Raw genomic sequence first — 18,455 nt, 5'->3', positions numbered from 1 at the left:
ACAGCGCAGCAAAGAACCAAGTGGTGACTTGCTATTATAGACCCATAATGGATGCTTAGATATTACCTTGGAACAGAAAAATCTTCTATTTAAAACCTACAACTGGATACACAAAATTGTTTTTTTGTGATGGTGGTTGTGTCTCTAGCAGCGATCAGCTGAGTTGCCTTTATTTCATTTGTTTATTATCCCAGTTCTAAATTGTTAATAAAACTTGGCTTATTAAACCGTGGCTTAACACCACATATGAATCCTACCCAGCAGCATAACTATGGTTTGTTTACTGCCAATAAACCTTAGTTTCTTGATGGACACAAACCTTGGTTTGTTTGAACTGTGGTTTGGCATTATGTGTGAACCATCTAGGCCTTTCTGGACTACAGCTCCCATCAGCCCCAGCAAGCATGACTGCTGGTCAAGGATTATGGGAGTTTTGAGTCCTTCAACATTCCTGCAGTAGATGTCTGGGCACAAGGGACTAGGCTTAGGAAATTAGGGCTATGGGTCTGAGGACAGCAGTGAAGAGCAGCAGGATAGAGGGGAGAGAAGGGAGACGGGAAGAGAGAGTGGGCAGAGAGGAGATGTACATGTGTCCTGGGGTCACAAAGCCGTGGAAGAAGGAAGTTCATAAGCTGGTGTGAAAGAGCCAGCCAAATCTTTGGCTGCAAGGCTCTAGTCCTTAATGTCTTGTTGCTGAGGTTGTTGAATCTAGGGTGGGAGCAGCAGCACCTCCTCTCCACCCTCTCATTTTGTTTGTCGATTTAAATCTTTTCAGACTCTGGCATTGCCAAACACGCTTCTCCTGTATTGTGGTTTTACGCCCCGGACTTTGATACGCAGCAAATAGGTTTGTGGGGGTTATTTGTTCATTTTTATTAAATAATGTATAGCTTGCCTTTCTATTTAAAAAAAAAGTTTTCATGGCAGCTTACAAATGGAACATTAAAATACAAGAGGGAAAGCAACTGGCGAAATTGGCAGATAAATTTAGAATTAAAAGGCGGGGTAAAGAAACCAGGTGTTAGATGAACCTTCCCAGGAAGAGAATTTCATAGCCAGGGAGCCACCATCAAAAAGGCCCTCTCCCTGCTATAACCTATCTCACTTCAGATAGTTGGGGGCTGGTCTTGGAGGAGGCGATCCCTTCAGGTATGGAAAGACTGGCAGGGAATAAAGGAGTGGGGACACCAGGATGTTTTTGTAGAACATGTACAATTCTTATACATATATATCACATGTGAGAGTCAGCATGGTGTGGTGGTTAGAGTGTTGGACAAGGACCTGGGAGACCAGGGTTCAAATCCCCACATTGTCATGAATGAGGCTCCATGGGTGACCTTGGGCCAGTCACTAACTTGCCTCACACAATTGTAAAATGGGGAAGTCTGTATGCCACCGTGAGCTCCCAGGAGGAAAAGTGGAATATAAATGTAATGAATAAACATACAAACACCGTCCCCCCCAAAAAAATAAAAGCCATGGCAGCATGCTAGCAATAGAACAAAATCAGCTCCCTCAATCAATAGCCCAGCTGATAGAGCATGAGACTCTTATTCTCAGGCTCTTATTCGAGCCCTACATTGGGCAAAGTATTCCTGCATCGCAGGCGTTTGGAATAGATGACCCTCATGATCCCTTCTAACCCTACAATTTTGTGATCAAGGCTGGGGTGGAGGGAGTTAAGTCTTTCCCTTGCACTGAAAGATGGCACAGCAGACCTAACCTGTCAATGTCCTCTGTGCATCCAGGGCAATCCTTCCTCATCTGTCTTCTCCCCTGCCTCCTAGGAAAATACATTACGAAGTATGCAGAGTGTGGCTTCAAGACCATCTGGTTTGCCAGTGCCTTCAAGGGCACAACGGGCCCTGCTCAGGCTTGGACACCCTTAAACAACCACCTGCAGAATCACCTGAGGTGGCTGAAGGTCATCCAGTCCATGTCGAAGACACCCTCCATCCGGTTCCAGGGCATCGTCCTCACCGGGTGGCAAAGGCAAGTCCAGGGAGGGAGCTCTGCCATGGGGTGGGAGGGACCTCAGGCCCTCCAGGCATCTGTGTCTGGCCCTGTTGACTCTCCCTGGGCCACACCTTGTCTGTAGGACACAGCCTCTCTCTCACCTGTCTTCCTCCACTGGCCCTCCTTGAGTGCTTTTGCTTTGCTGGAACACATCCTTGAACCCTGATAGGTCAACATTCGCAGCACACATTTAAAGCTCTGTTGGTAGAGCATGAGACTCTTAATCTCAGGGTTGTGGGTTCGAGCCCCACGTTGGGCAAAATATTCCTGCATGGCAGGGGGTTGGACTAGATGACCCTCGTGGTCCCTTCCAGTTCTTCAGTTCTGCGATTCTATGATTTTATGATCTACAGTGGTACCTCTGGATGCGAACGGGATCCGTTCCTGAGCCCCGTTCGCATCCTGAAGCGAACGCAACTGGCGTCCGCGTGTCTGCGCAGGTTGCAATTCGCCACTTCCGCGCATGCGCGCGACATCATTTTGAGTGTCTGCGCATGCACGAGTGGTGCAGACACTCAAAATGACACACTCCATTATTTCTGGGTCGCCGCGGAGCGCAACCCGAAGCTACTTCAACCGAAGGTGTGACTGTAACTACAAACAGTCATGGCTCCCCCCCAAAGGATTCTGGGAGCTGTAGTTTGTTAAGGGTGCTGAAAGTTGATGGGAGACCCCTCTAATTCCCCTCGCAGAACTACAATTCCAAGTGATTTAACAATCAATCCCCCCTCACTAATAACTCTAATTCCCCACATCCATGGCCTATGTATTACTATTTAGTGGGGAAGGGAAGGCACTCTGTTCATGTTCAGAGGCAAGTTGTTTATTCCAACAGGGAGCTGCTTCATACTGAGCCAGACCTTCAGGGTTTCTCTTCCAGTCCTACTGGGAGTTTCCAGGTATTGAATCTGGCACCTTCTTATAGAATGGCTTTCTCAGAGAATCATAGAGCTGGAAGGGGCTCTATGATTATAATCTAGTCCAACCCCCTTGTAGTAACGTTCCACTCGCCCACACTACCCCTCCATCGCCTGACTCTGCTCTCCGGCCAATTCAGGTTTCTGGAATAGGTTGGCGAGGGAATTTACTTTTCTCAAACACAGACTGAAATCACACCAGTAAGGCTGCCACCACTCCCTTTAGTTCAGGGGAACCCAGAGACACAATCCAGGGAGAAGAGCGTGTCCAAATTATCCTGGCAATCCCCCCTCCTTACAAGCTGCATCCACAGGCTTGCAGGCAGAAGTTCACTCGGTAAAGCGTGACTAAGCAGAAGGCTTGAATTTAGCTATTCCCCCGGAAAAAGCACAAATACCAACAGGTACTAAATTAAAAGTTTATTTTAAAAGAATAACTGAAAACATGTGGAAAAACCACAGGCACTTCTTAAGAGTCTTACAAACATGAAAACAATAACATTGTACATTATAACTAGCTTTACATACTCACAAAAGGAATACTCTTAGAGAAAAGAGAGTCCTTTCAAGCTGTTGCGTATTGGAGATAGTTGAGGATTTCCATTTCAAAAGGACGAAACGGCTGTTAGAGATGGAGGTTACAGCCGGGCATCTTTGCGAGTTGCAAATCAAATGGCATAGAGCAATGGCAACGAGCCATGGCAAAGAGCATCGGACAAAACATCCCTTGATCTTTTATTCACAATTCTGACTTTGCGTCGTAACTTTTAGCCAATCAAGAGTCTTAATTTGATCAGCTCATTCTTTTGCAGCTGGGTCAGTTTAGGTTTGAACCCTTAATCAAAGAATCTTCCTCCCACCTGTGGAAATTAACCAGATCCCCAATTCTCAGCAATTTGAAAACAAACAAGCGGAGGGAAGGAGGGAGAGATTCTTACCACCATCCCAGGTGTCAAATCTTCCATTAATCAAGGACCCCTTTCCTCCCATAAACCTCTCATGGCAAGGAGCCAGAAAGTCTGGGTTTTAAAGATACACAACTCCCTTTCCCAGGGTCCTTGTGGCTGATAAAATACCCACAAGGCCACATTCTTCTTCTTGACCAAGGAATGATTTTTCTAACAGTTATAACTTTACCACACCCCTGCAAATCTAGTCCTTAGGGGCCCTTAGGGGATCAAACTTGCAACTTTGCCATTGTCAGCACCACTTCTGCTTTCAAAGCAGTTGCTCTACCACTTCCTATAGTCCTTCCCTTTAAAATACAGTAGGATTCCAGTCTACATTGTTCTGAATATAGGACTGGCTTAAATAATAACACAGGAAGTTGCCTTTTACCAAGTCAGACCCTTGGTCCCTCTAGCTTGGTATTGCCTACACTGACTGGCAACAGGTTTCCAGGTGGGGGTCTTTCCCAGCCCTACCTGGAGATGTCAGGGACTCCATCTGGGGCCTTCCGCATGCAAGGCAGGTACTCTACCACTGAACTACAACCCATCTCAGAGAATCCTGAGCTACCAAAGGAATAGAGGCTGTTGTTTCTGTGAGCTTTCTGTGGACTCCCAATGAAATGTGGCACCAGGAGGGTTGTGGTGATAAATAATGGGGGACTCCCACCCAAAAGGTATCGACTGGCCTCTCTCCTCTCCCTTTGCAGGTATGATCACTATTCAGCTCTGTGTGAGCTCCTGCCTGTGGGGATCCCTTCGCTGGCTGTGTGTCTGCAGACTTTGGTGAATGGTGAGGGGACCTGGCTGGGGAGCTGTGCAGCGGGAGGGGGTGTCTGTAGGAAAGGCAGGACGATGGGTGGAGTATAAGTGTTGCAGTCGCATCTCATGTGCATTTAACTTGTGCAATTTCAACTGTGCATGGTTGAAGGCAGACTGGCCGAAACTGCGCAGATTAAATCTAAGCAACGGGTTAGGTTTATTTGGCTCAGAAAGAGCTTTTCAGCTCTCTCCCTTGCTTGGGGGGCGGGGGCGGGGCGGGGCGGGGGTAAGTCCCAGTCAGCATGCCAGCTCTTGCGAGATCTCACAGGGTCATCTGAGTTCCTGCGAGATCTTCCACAAGCATCTCTAGCGTTCCAGAGCCAGTGCACTGAGCGGGCCTTGCCCCACAAGCAAGGCAGAGAACTTAACAGCTCTTTTTGCATGAGGTCTGCTTGGGGTTAAAGGTAAAGGGACCCCTAACCATTAGGTCCAGTCGTGGCCGACTGGGGTTGCGGCGCTCATCTCACTTTATTGGCTGAGGGAGCCGGCGTACAGCTTCCGGGTCATGTGGCTAGCATGTCTAAGCCGCCTCTAGCGAACCAGAGCAGCGCATGGAAACGCCGTTGACCTTCCCGCCGGAGCGGTACCTATTTATCTACTTGCACTTTGAGGTGCTTTCGAACTGCTAGGTTGGCAGGAGCAGGGACTGAGCAACGGGAGCTCTGCCCGTCGCGGGGATTCAAACTGCTGACCTTCTGATTGGCAAGTCCTAGGCTCTGTGGTTTAACCCACATCGCCACCCACGTACCTGGCACAAAAGAGCTTTTAAGCTCTCTGCCTTGCTTGCTAGGCAAGGCTCTGGAAGTATGGGGGATTCTCTCTCTTTCCCCTCACTTATTAGCTGTGTGGGCAGCTCCAACATTTGGGGTTTTCACTATTTTTGTGTATATGCAGAACCCTTGGCACCAAAACCCCTGTGTAAGATTTGATTGCAATGTATTAAGTGTCTCTCGCTCCTTCCTTTGCCTTTAATCTCAGTGCCAATCAGCTAGTCTTGGACCAGCAGTGGAGCAGCGTAGTCTTCTTTTCTTGCCCATAAGTCACCGAGGAACAGCAGCTTAAAGTTCCCATTCACATCACCCAGTTTAGAACCCCAAGTTGCTCTGCATGGAAGCACTTGCTTCAATGGAAACTCAGCTGCGCAAAATATCCACTAACACATCCCCTCTCCTGCACCCCAAATTCTCTTGCCACAGGGGGATTTACAGAAGCTACCAAGAAGAAGGTTCTGTCCATGCTTGGCTTCGAGAACATGCAGTTGGAGAAGAGCATATGGTGTGTAGGGGGTTGAATGGGGCAGGGATGTCACCTGGTGATAGGGTGGGGGGCAGTTTTTGAGTGGTTGAGTGGTCATTCTTGTACCAAGCAGTTGCTGGGCTACTTGTGGATAGCCAGTGAAGCTGAACGTTGGACGATTCAGGCCAGGTAAAAGGAAGGACTTCTCTACACAGTATGTAGTTAAACTGTGGAACTCACTCCCACAGGAGGCAGTGATAGCTGTTAACCTAGATCAGGGGTCGGCAACCCGCGGTTCCAGAGCCACATGTGGCTCTTTTACACCTTTGCCGCGGCTCCAGGGCGGATACTAGCAAGGGGAGGAGGCGCATTGTGCACCCCAACACTCCCCACTGTGGATGGCGCTGCACTGACTGTGACGCCGCATGGGGGCGGTGCGTGCGTTAGTCACACACCGTCCCTACGTCACCTGCCCGCCTGCCGGCCCGCTACATTGTAAGGGGCATGTACGCTGGTCACTGCATTGAAAGGGGGCATGTACGCTGGTCACTGTTTTGAAGGGGAGTGAAGAACACACACAGAGAGAAAGGTAACTTGTTAATTTAACATTTATTTCTATGAGGAGGAGTAATTCTGAGGGGTCAAACAAAGAAATAATAAAAAAGTGACAAAAAAGTTATTTTATAATGACGAGTTTTGCGGCTCCCAGTTTTTTTTCTTCGGAAACGGGTCCAAGTGGCTCTTTTTGTCTTAAAGGTTGCAGACCCCTGACCTAGATGGCTTTAAACAGGGGTGGACTTTGGTAATATGGCGCTTTGAGCAGAGACCAAATCCCCCCCCCCCTATTTCTTATTTTCACAATAATTTATTTTGGTACAGTTGCTTTTAAAATGGATGTTTTTGGGAGGTACCCATATACAGTAAATATAGGTCTTACTATTCATCATCATCATCATCATTATTTCTTAAATCTGGCACAGCTTTAAAAGAGGATTGGACAAATTCATGCAGGCAGAGACTATTAACGGCTAGCAGCCAAGATTGCTATACTCTGCCTCCACATTTGAAGACAGCAATGCTTATGAGTACCATTTGCTGGAAACCAGAGGGGAGAATACTCCTGTGCTTGACTCCTGCTTGCTGGTTTCCCACTGAAGCATCTGGTTGGCCACGATGAGAACAGGATGTTGGACTGGGTGGGCCACTGGTTTGCTCCAGCAGGCTCTTCTAATGTTCTTATGTGAGCAAGTGCGTAGAGATTTAGCTGGGGGTGAGCTGGCAGCCATTTGTACACATCTAACTCAGCATCTGTGGTGCTTCAACATTTCTCTCCCCCCCCCCCCGCCCTTCCTGTGTTTTTCATTAGTGATGGCAATGGGGCATTTCCAGGTTCTGATATCTACCGTATGGTGGAACAGGTCACGGGGCAGCTAAGAGACTCCGTTATCAAAGTCCTGGAAGAAGAGAGGTAAGGAGATCTGGAATGGTGGCAGGGAGGCTCTGCAGACATGTGTGTGTGCATGTCAGGATGAAACCAAAGTTCCTTCCACCGCCATAAAATAATAAATAAATCTAAACGTATCTATTTAACAAAATCTACATGTCCCTTGATTATAATAAAGCTTCAAAATAGCTTACGTAAAAGAAAAATCATCAATGAATGACAGTCTAAAAAGCAGGTATTTAAAAAGCATTGAAACCAACAACAAGCAACAATAATCTAAAAATGGATTAAGACACATGTGACTTTTGCCAGGATCGCTTTGCTTAAACAAAGAAAATAATGTTTAAGTAGGTTGTGGAAAGCACATGTAAAGCATAGGACTTTCCCCCAAAGAATCCTGGGAACTGTACTTTACCCCTCACAGCACCCTTATCAAACTACAGTTCCCAAGATTCCTTGGAAGAAACCATGCACTTTAAATGTACAGGGAGGCTGTGGTGCAAGGCAGCTTTCCCCTTAAATTTGCCCCCCCCCACGGTGCTGGTCTAAATGGAAAGTGTGGGTGGGGGGGTAGCAGTGCCTGTGTTGCAAGTAGTTTGGGGACAGAAAACCTTTTGGGATGGCACGATATAGTATTCCTTACCTTCACAAACGACCTTTTCAGAATTGTCCCATAGCCAACCTGTGTTCTATCCCGCCTTACAAATGAGGTGGATGTTCATTGGCGCTCCCAAGTTGACAACAAAAACTAGGAAATCTGTCTGCTGTCCAGGATTCTTGTTTACTGAAGCAGGATGCAGAGGGAGCTGACAGCAGGAGAAGGCGGTTGGAAAATGGGGAGAACGGAAGAACACAACATTTGCTCAAAATCACAACAGTGTGTGCTCATGGGGGATAAAGCAGCTATCCGTGGCTACTAGCCACGACGGCTGTGTTCTAACTCCACTAGTGGAGACAGGATGCTTCACAATACCAGGTACCAGGAATTGCAGGAGGGCAGAGGGCTGCTGCGCTCAGGACTTGCTTGTGGGTTTCCCCAAAGAGGCATCTCATTGGCCTCTGGGGCTAAATGAGCCGGCACTTCATCCAGCAGGACTATTCTTAACATTATTATTTTTTAAAAAGTAATTTTTATTAGTTTTCAAATTACTATGGAAACACAGAGACAAGTAAACAAGAACAAAAAAATCCATAGTAACTCCAGCTAATGGCAGGGCATTCGAAACCTAAACATGTTAAATAATAACACCCAGTCTAAAATAACGGCAGTCGTATTTCTTTAGACAGCGTGGGGAGAGAAACCTGTAACCCTGAAACTTAACTATATGAAATAAAATCCTACCGTATGGAATAGAAGTGATCAGGATCTTCCTGTCCCTTAGAGACCCAGAACTTATGTGGCATTTCTTCTGCAATAACTAAATTCAATATATTTTTGTACTCTTAATGAGATAGGTTTTAAAAATGATTTCCACTGTTGTGCTGTAGAGTTCCTGGCAGCTGCCAGCATCCATGTCAAAAGATCCTTTTGGCAAAATGTCTTTGTAGTTCACATATTTCGTTAGGGATAAATGGAGGGAATTTTGAAAGTGTGTTTAAATAACCTTTGATATCTCCTGATAAGTTTCATTGTGGAATGAAGCAAGGGTATTCACATCATAGATTGGTGGGGGGAGTCCCTTTGTCCCCACAACCTCTCCAACAGTTCCATGATGTATTAGAAGAAATATGGGAACATTGAACAGGCGTCTTACATTCTTAACTGTTTTTAGCCTTAATTTTAAGGTTCGCCCTAATTAATTACTTTCCCTTATGGCTGCTGCATACCTGCACGGCCCCTTAAATAAAAAGAGCTGCAGATAAGGAACGTAATAGTCCTACTCTATTCTGCCTTGGTGAGACCCCACCTGGAGTGCTGTGTCCAGTTCTGGGCACCACAGTTTAAGAAGGATATTGACAAGCAGGAACCGTCTGCAGAGGAGGGTGACCGAGATGCTCAAGGGTCTGGAAGCCAAGCCTTGTTTATGTGGAACAGTTGAGGGAATTGGGGGTGTTTTGCCTGGAGGAGAGAAGACCGAGAGGTAATATCACAGCTATCTTCAGATATCTAAAGGGTGGTCCCATGGAAGATGGAGAATTGGCTTCCAGTACGTTTCCGAGCACAATTCAAAGTGTTGGTGCTGACCTTTAAAGCCCTAAACGGCCTCAGTCCAGTATATCTGAAGGAGCGTCTCCACCCCCGTCGTTCTGCCCGGACACGGAGGTCCAGTGCTGAGGGCCTTCTGGCGGTTCCCTCACTGCAAGAAGCCAAGTTACAGGGAACCAGGCAGAGGGCCTTCTCGGTAGTGGCACCCGCCCTGTGGAACGTCCTCCCACCAGATGTCAAAGAGAAGAACAACTACTGGACTTTTAGAAGACATCTGAAGGCAGCTGTCTTTAGGGAAGATTTTAATGTTTAACACATTACTGTATTTTAATACTTTGTTGGAAGCCCCCCATTGTGGCTGGGGAAACCCAGCCAGATGGGTGGGGTATAAATAATAAATTATTATTATTATAAGCTTGCTTTCTGCTGCTCTGGAGGGTAGGACCTGAACCAGTGGATTTTAATGGCAAGAAAGAAGATGCCGACTAAACAATAGGAAGAGCTTTTTGACTGTAAGAGCTGTTTTGACAGTGGTTGGATGTTCATCTGTCAGGGATTCTGGAGCTAGGAGTCTTTCATTGCAAGGAGTTGGACTAGATGCCCCTTGAGGTCCCTTCCGACTATGCAGTTCTTCTTAATCCTCTGGATGCGATTTTAGGGTGTGTAGGACACAGCAGGAGCTGTGGAATATCCTGCTGGGTTGAGGGAAGAGAGGAAGCAGAGCCTGTGTTACCCAGAGCTCCTGTTCTAAATATAAAAGGAAGCAAACAAACCTTTAAAACAATCAGTTAGCTTCCTTTCCTGGAACAAGCTGTCTCAGCCTTCACACACTGCTGTTTGCTTTGCTTCTTAAGTTGTACCTATTTATACATATCGATAGCACAATTACAATGTAATAACATTCTAGTTCTGAAACTGACAATTAAAAGTCCGTACTGGCAGTCCGATCCCCGGGAATGTTTATATGGAAGGCAGGCTGAGACCCTTCTTGCCCTGGATTGCAGGCCTTCTTTAGACATTGGCCAGAGTCAACAGAAGATGATCTGGAACTGTTTTGCTAGCCTTCCAGCCAGAGAACAACAGGAAATTTTAAGTTGAGCCACTAAGCTGCAGGAAAAGCTGGGCAACAAAGATCAGGATAGAAGTTCAGGGAAGAGTTGTAAATCAAGCATCCCCAAAGGTGAGAAGAGGGTAGCAGTGTAGCATTCAGGTTCAAAGATGCAAAGCTTCAAACTCAACCTCTTTTAGAATATAGGTCAACAAAACAAACCAGATAATGCAACTGGCTAAGATAAATGGATAGACATTGCTTTGGGAGCTGTGCAATTGGGCTTCGGTGGAATAGCACAACTACCGCATGTGTGCAGATTCCAAGTCAGTAGCCACACACACACAAGGAGGGTGCTAAAATGGTGGTGGTAAGCACCTGTCAAGACAGGGGTGTGTGTGTCAAAAGGGGGGTGTTGCAACACTGTCTCACCCTCTCTGTGAGCAGAACATAGAGATGTACACCCCCCCCCAAAAGTGGTGTATACCCTTAGGTGCAGACCAGGGTGGTCCAACATGTGTCTCAAGGGCCCCATGTGGCCCTTGAAGCCTTTTTGGTGGCCCTCAGCAACATTTGACCACCACCCCAACCCTCACAGTGCCTTCCCAAAGCTGGTAGGTGAGGCACATTCCCAAAGCCTAGTTAGTGCTTTCCCAGATTTGGGAAGGAGGTGGGGAGAACTTTAGGATGTTGCCAGAGCTTCGTGCCTCCTTCCCAAAGCCCAGCATCTTGCATACCTTTGGGAAGCCAGTACAAAGACTGTGTGTGTGTGTGTGTGTGTGTGTGTGTGTGTGTGTGTGTGTCAAATTTTGGCCTTGGTCTCTCCCCCCCCCCCTTTGCTGAGCCCTTTGTCTGGAAGCACCTCAACAGCCATGTGGACCCACTGTTTTAGTTCTGCTTCCAGGGACTGCAGAAAATTAGACAAGGAAACTGCCTTAGTCTGACCAATTGGTCAGTCTAGCTCAGTACTGTTGGCAGTTGCTCTGCCGCTAAGCTGTGGCACTTTCCCTGTTTTGCTTTTAGCCTTAATGTATCAGCAACCCACATTTCTCACCCCCAGAAGAAATAGTGTTAGGTAAAGACATCCACCATCTTGAAAACACTCCCCTCCTCATAGGGGGAGAAACTAAACTGGACCAGTAATAAAGGGAATTTTGGCTGCTGTTTAAAGGATGCATTTTTAGTGTCTCTGATGCTGCTGAGTTAGGAGTCATGGAAGTTTCATTGCCTGAGTCACAGAATCATACAGTTAGAAGGGACCTTGAGGATAATCTAGTCCAACCCCCTGCAACTGTTGGAATATGCAGCTGTTCCTTATGGGGATTGAAACTACAGCCTTGGCATTATTGGCACCACTCTCTAGCCAACTGAGCTATCATAGCTTTGAGTGTTTTGATGCAATTGCCAGGTCGGTCTTTGTTTGGCTGCTTAATGGGGTTTCTCTTTCTTTCTTCTCTCCCTGTGCACGACAGCTCTGTCAAGGGATGGTTCAGTCCTTACCATCGGAAGCACCAGTTTGGAAACCCTCGTAACCTGGAGAGCTTTGGTAGCAAAGTTCTCAAGTGAGTGAGCACACCCACCCTGCAAGTGATTGAGGGGTGGGGTGGGAAGGCAAGGGGGTGGGGCTCAGTCCTCTATTTATTTATTATTTATTTGCTTAATGCATTTATATCCTCCCTTTTCCTCTGAGAGCTCAAGGTGGCATATGTGTTTTCCCTGCCTCCCCATTTTAGTCTTCACAACAAACCTGTGATGTAGGTTAGGCTGAGAGTGAGTGACAGTCCCAAGGTCACTTAGTAAGCCTCATGGCTGAGTGTAGATTTGAACCCTGGTCTCTTCCAGGTCCTAGTCCAACACTGTAGCCACCACACTATATAAACTGAGACCTCTTGATTAGGAACAGGCAAATCTGTCAATCACAGTTTCTCTCAGTTTCTCATTTATCTGGGTCCAGTTTCCACATCAGTTCACGAATTCTTTTTCTTTTAATGTCCCCATGAAAATCCACCAGTGTTTCGGTGCAAATTTCATCTAAAATACACTTAATACATTTCTGTATGTTATTTTCAGTAATTATATGCCTTTTTATGCACACTTTACCCTAGTCAGTACATGCACATTTTTGTACATGTTACTTGACTGGAGAACTACATTGCTAAATTCAGAGAAGCAAACATTGCAAAGGATGGTCATGCTTCTGTCCGCATATAGTTACAGGAAGTGAGAATTAGGAAGAGTCACCTTTCTATGTGAACTGAGTCAAATTCCTTCGCCATTCCTAACTACTGAGTACCAGCTGGGGAAGTTGTGTGTGTTTTATGAGTACATGGTTATTTGCCATTGCAAACAGACAGGAAGGGACATTGCATTCTAGGTCAGCCTTTGCCAACCTGGTGCCCTCCAAATGTCTTTGACTACAACTCCCATCAGCCCCAACTGGTGCAGATGGTATGGATGCTGGTCTAAATCTTCGAGAGGGCAGATGTTTGGCAAAAGGTTGTTTTTTTGCAGCTGAACATGGACATTTTTCACAATAATCTTTATATAGAGGATGCTAGGTAATGCACTGAGCATTGTCTTCTGTAGCCGTTTTACATAAAACACACATAAATGCTGCTCCAAAGGTAGTTTCTTACCGTGGCCATTAGGGCTGGGCGATAGGTTTTCAACTTCGTGATATATCACCAGCTAAATATCACAATATATTGATATATCACGATGTCTGAAATAAGGATGGAGCTGTGTAGAAGCATTGGCTGGCTTCACTGTCATTCCCACATTGTGATTTTTGTACAGCACACACATACATCATGATTCACTATATATTGCCAGGATATATATATATATCTCACCCAGCCCTAGTGGCTATCCAGAAAGGCAGAAGGAAGAGCACTAAGCCTTAACTCTGCAAAAGCAATACTACCCAGAGCCAAAGCAATCAATTCTGAATTGCTTTTTGATGATCTGTATTAATACAGGGATATAGCCTAGAAAGTCTCAAGGAATGGAGAGTTAACGTATCAGTCAAAGAAGCTCTCTCATACACAGAAAAACTCTGCCTGCTATTTAGACGCTGAGTGGACTGAACATGTGAAGATGACCCATTTGCCCATCTAGCTCAGCCCTCTCCTTTGTCTGGGGGGCAGCAGCATCTATCCATGGCATCTGGGGAGGGGGCACCTCCCCATCCACGTGCTTCCTGGTACAGTGGTACCTCGGGTTACAGACGCTTCAGGTTACAGACTCCGCTAACCCAGAAATAGTGCCTCAGGTTAAGAACTTTGCTTTAGGATGAGAACAGAAATCGTGCTCCGGCAGCAGCAGGAGGCCCCATTAGCTAAAGTGGTGCTTCAGGTTAAGAACAGTTTCAGGTTAAGAACGGATCTCCAGAACGAATTAAGTTCTTAACCAGAGGTACCACTGTATTGGAAATCCTTAACTGAAGAGGCCAGCTGGGAGTTGAACCCGGTGCCCTTCCCTTGCCAAGCCTTTGAGCATTGTGCCACACGTTCCCCCGGGGAGGGGCATTCCACGCCACCATCCTTCCTTCCTGACTCTCTTGGGCTCTTTCCCCCCACCCCAGAGTCCACGAGGACTGGGAGAACTTCGTCCAGAGCTTCCGCTCCCGCATGGAGAGCATCTACTTCCCAGACACGGTGGAGGAATGGATGGAGGAGAACGTCAACCCCTACCTGGACCGGTTGCGCGAGTTTGTCCGGGACTTCAGGGAAGTCATCCGCCTCAACGCCCGGCCCAAGGCCCTGTAGCGGGGTGCCCCCACCCCATCGCCAGCCCAGAAGTGGGTGTCCGATTCAGTTGCTCCACTGTTGTGTTGTCTTTTAACTTGGAAGGAGTGTGCAGGCCAGAGGAGAGGGGTCTTGTGCCTTGCCCTTCGGCCATCAAAGCAGAGGCTCAGTGGGCAGAGTTTGGAGGCTCTTTACAGCCAGTCTCCACCAGGCTTCATTCTCCTACCCCCTTGGAAGATGGAATTAGGGCTGAGCCAAAACTCCCCAGTCCCCCACCCACTGGGAAAAGCAGTGGGAGCAGCGGCTTCCCCATTTCCCCCCTCTTCCTTTTACTTTTCACTGCTGTAAGTGGTGGACAGTGATGTGGTCTCCCCTCCCTCTGCAAAATGACACTTTCCTTCTTCTTTTTAATTCCTGCTGCTTTAAGTTCTGCCAGAGGCCCAGTGGCTGCCGTTTTGCACCACATTGCCCCCCTTCCCCTGGGAATGTCACTATGCCATGGCATGACATCTCAAATCTCATGGGGTACATGCTGGGGGTTGGCAATAGGCTGGTGGCCGCTTTCTCATTAGCCCCTGCCTCACTTTCTTTTCCTTCCTTTTAAACGCTCGCTTAGCCATCCCTCCACCTTCAGCTCTCCTCCCTCCTGGAATGACTCTTAACCCCCTGCAATGCTGCCCCATGGAAATGACCAGATCTGGGATAGCCAACGTAGTGGTGCCCTTCAGATGTGGCTGGACTCTCTCCACAAGTCCCAGGAGTTGAGGATGGAGGGATTTGGAGTCTTTAACGACATCCTGAGGCCTCCGTATTGGCTGCCATATTTGCATCAGGGATTCTTCATCCACCTTGCAAATCTCCCATTTCCACCTGGGGGGATGTGGAATCAAAAGGAAGCGTTTGGAGCAGCTCCAACCAGGATAGTGGAGTTTTTTCTCCTGGGGGAGTGGGTGACATTGGGGGGCAAACTTTACCAAAACGCCTGTTTGAAGAGGCAGTCCTGAAGGGGGGGTGAACCGAAGCATCAATCATCCTTCATATGCCCCCTCCTCCAAGTCTGCTGATGTAGTTGCTTCTTCCTCCATTGATCCCTTCAGCCTCTTGGTTGACTTCACACTGGTAGCATGGTGCAGCAGTGAGAGTAGGCAGGTTAGGCTTGGAGGTGTCAGTTGCCAACATCTAGCCTAAAAAGCACAATCCCAAGTCAGCAAAAGTTAGGAACCTCATCATTAGCTGTGAACTCCCTTCCTCCCTTCCTCCCTCCCTCCCTCCCTCCCTTCCTTCCTTCCTTCCTTCCTTCCTTCCTTCCTTCCTCCTTATCTCTCTCTTTCTGCATGAGAGGAAACCCCTCTGTTTACCACAACAGCTGTTATTGGGCTGGATCCTTAGCCCCATATAGAATAGAGCCGTTGAGATCAATGGGATTTGAGTTATCACCAGCTTAAATGATTTCAGTGGGCCAGCTCTAAGTATGGCCAAGCCACGGCCCAACCTTTTGCAAAGAGTCCCTGCAGAAACTCATCCCCTCACCTTCACGACCTCTAAGGCAGACTCTCCCAACCTGATGTTGTTGGACCACAACCTCCCTAACCCTCTGGCTGGGGCTGGTGGGATTCGTAGTTCAAAACATTTGGAGCTCCCCAGATTGGAAGGAGGATGTGCTAGTGGAGTGGAGAGGAGTCTTGCCTTCTTTTGCAGCCAAAAAGAAACATTGGAGGTTCTCTGGTGGGTCTGTGAAAGCAGCTGACCTGTTGCAGGCAGGAAACCTTTCCTTCTGGGCCCCCCAAAGTGAGCCTCCATGCCATTGCATCCCTGCATCCTTTGCTAGACATGGCCAGGCAGCAGAGCTTCCGAACAGGCCGCTTTGGAACAAAGCAAGCTGGCTTGGGTTTCATATGAATGTGGCTTTTAAAAAATGTCCGGCTCTTGGCCTGGTTCCAGGTTCTGAGCGCAGTAGAACAAACAGCCAAAAGCTGCCTGTTTTTTTTTAATCTGAAATGCTGGTGGGTCTTTGGCACCTGCTTGTCTTGGACCAGTTGTGATGGATGTATCTTGAACGCCCCCTGCTGCTGCTCTGGAGCCTCCATGGGGTTGAGTTTGTTTTGATTGGAAGATTTCTGAAAAGTTCTATCCCCCCCCCTTCCTCCTTCCTCCTTCCATTCAGAGGCAGAGAATCAGCTGGTGAAACTTCCTTGTTCCTACAATATCTGAAAATCAACCCCTCTCCTTTTGTGCTTTCTGCCTGATGCTTCTTCTGCCTCTCTATCAATTCCACCTGCTTGATCACTCACCCTGTTCGGGCTGCTCACCTCACTCATTTCTCCTAAATTCAGGCTGCCTTCTGGATAAAAGGTCCCCATTTCTCTCCCCCTGCTGTGGATTCTGCTGCTCTGGCATTGCTCCGGTGACTGACAGCTGTTGCCCCTCCCAGAAGGCGTGATCTCGGTCACTGGTGGATCTGGTTTGGTTGGGGATCTCCAAGTTGCATTGCTGTTTGGGTTTTTGGTTTTTTTTTTTTTGTACAGAACAGATTGCTTCTGTAATGTGGATGACAAAGACGATGGTAATAATAAAGTATTTTTTTAAAGAAGTGGTCCTCTGTATGCAAGTGTTTGTGCTAAATAGACATGGGGGCCGATATTGGGATATCTTTTCAAGGTTCGTATTCTGATGTTGGCTAGAAAAAAGGACATTAAAGAAAAAGTTTTTATTTTATATAAGATTATTTATATACTGCTTTTGCGGGGATCTTGTTTGTTCACCTATTTATTTAAACATGACCATGTCCAAAAAATACGACTGGTCTAAATGTCTAATGAGTCCATTAGTAGTATGAGCTATCTTTTTTGCTATTATTAATCTTTTCGTTTCTAATTAGTGACATACAGTACATATAGAGAGAGGTAAAAAGAAAACGTCTTGTTTGAAAATGAACTTAAAGGAACAAACTGAATGAAAATTCAGAGATTTTCACACTGTGGTCCGGGTGCTGGAGCTAATGGGAGTTGTGATCCAAAACTTCTGGAGGGCATCAGCTTGTTGATGGCTACACTATGGAATATTTAAGTCACTGAGGAGATAGGTCCTTGTCTAGCTATGTTGCTTTTGGTTTGGGCTTTTTCGTTTTATTTTAGTTTTCAAACTAATCTAATGATAGATAACTTGTGGAGATCACCCACCCAAATATTCAAAAACTGCAACCCTGTTTTTTGGGGGGTTGCCCCATTTTGTTCTATTCCCAAACTGGTAGCCACCCAAGCTAGATGCTGTTATAAAAATAGAGTCAATATCCCATTATGGATTCATTTGGGCTCTTACTCTGGGACAATCCATGCAGGATGTATGCTTGTTTTTCTGTAGCCATCCCATAAACAAATCACAATAAATGCTCAGTAAAGGCTAGACAGTCTAATCTCCATGCAAGCAAACCAGTCTGCATGCTCAATAACAGGGAGAGCTGGAGGAGCCCCAGAGTGTTTCAGCCAAGCATCACCACCACAGCCTCTTTGCTGATACAGTTTCTCATCTGTCCCTTGTGGTTTTTGCGCTCGATTTGGAGGCAGAACTCTTTCAGCCAAGAGGTGGAGCCGTTCTCTCAGACCTCTTGCAGGGAGGCAGGTGCGTACCAGCAATTCCATCCATGGCTGTGAGAGGTTCTCTTGCATCCACCCAGAAAGCCGTTTTGCTGATTTTATTTATTAGGGAGATTTGTGTCACCTGTCGCCCCCCCCCTTTTCAATTTCAGAAGCTCAAGGCAGCTCACACTAATGGGATGGCTGGGGAGGGAGCAATACCCCAAGAACAATAAAGCACAGAAGAATATTGGAAGATTTGGGACAGACAAAAAGATAGGGCTGATTGTCATTTGCGTTTATATCCCACCTTTTCCTCCAAGCAGCTCAATACAGTATGCATAGTTCTCCCTCTCCTCATTTAATCACCACAACAACCTGGCAAGGTAGGGTAGGTTGAGAGTGACTGACTGGCCCAGGAGTCACCCAGTGAGCTTCGTGGCTGAGCAGCGATTTGAACCCTGGTCTTCCAGGCCCTAACCACTTCACCACACTGACTCTATCCTCTTCTTCACGCAGCAGGTGTTAAACTATGGAACTCACTCCCACAAGATACAGTGA

The 18,455-nt window shown here is 47.0% G+C and overlaps 1 protein-coding gene across 11 annotated transcripts in view; it reads left to right on the top strand.

The window, feature by feature from the left end:
* Window positions 1-16,912, top strand: part of LOC310692761 (hexosaminidase D-like) — a 44,199-nt gene extending 27,287 nt beyond the window's left edge. For 9 of the 11 annotated variants that reach the window (XM_083473989.1, XM_083473988.1, XM_083473991.1 and 6 more), the window contains 7 exons: window positions 776-847; window positions 1,788-1,992; window positions 4,591-4,673; window positions 5,899-5,977; window positions 7,305-7,406; window positions 12,049-12,138; window positions 14,160-16,912. In XM_083473989.1, the coding sequence (XP_083330115.1) occupies window positions 776-847; window positions 1,788-1,992; window positions 4,591-4,673; window positions 5,899-5,977; window positions 7,305-7,406; window positions 12,049-12,138; window positions 14,160-14,343 (815 nt within the window). In that variant the 3' untranslated portion in view covers window positions 14,344-16,912. The remainder of the gene's footprint in view (window positions 1-775; window positions 848-1,787; window positions 1,993-4,590; window positions 4,674-5,898; window positions 5,978-7,304; window positions 7,407-12,048; window positions 12,139-14,159) is intronic. The other 2 variants (XM_083473987.1, XR_014518886.1) reach the window with 2 other exon arrangements.
* The last annotated feature ends 1,543 nt before the right edge of the window (window positions 16,913-18,455 follow it).

The sequence above is a fragment of the Podarcis liolepis genome (genome assembly GCF_965112155.1).
Source record: "Podarcis liolepis genome assembly, chromosome: 14".
In the NCBI taxonomy this organism is placed as follows: Eukaryota; Metazoa; Chordata; class Lepidosauria; order Squamata; family Lacertidae; genus Podarcis; species Podarcis liolepis.
The sequence above is the reverse complement of the archived record's forward strand: the minus strand, read 5'-3'. Positions and strand labels throughout refer to the sequence as shown.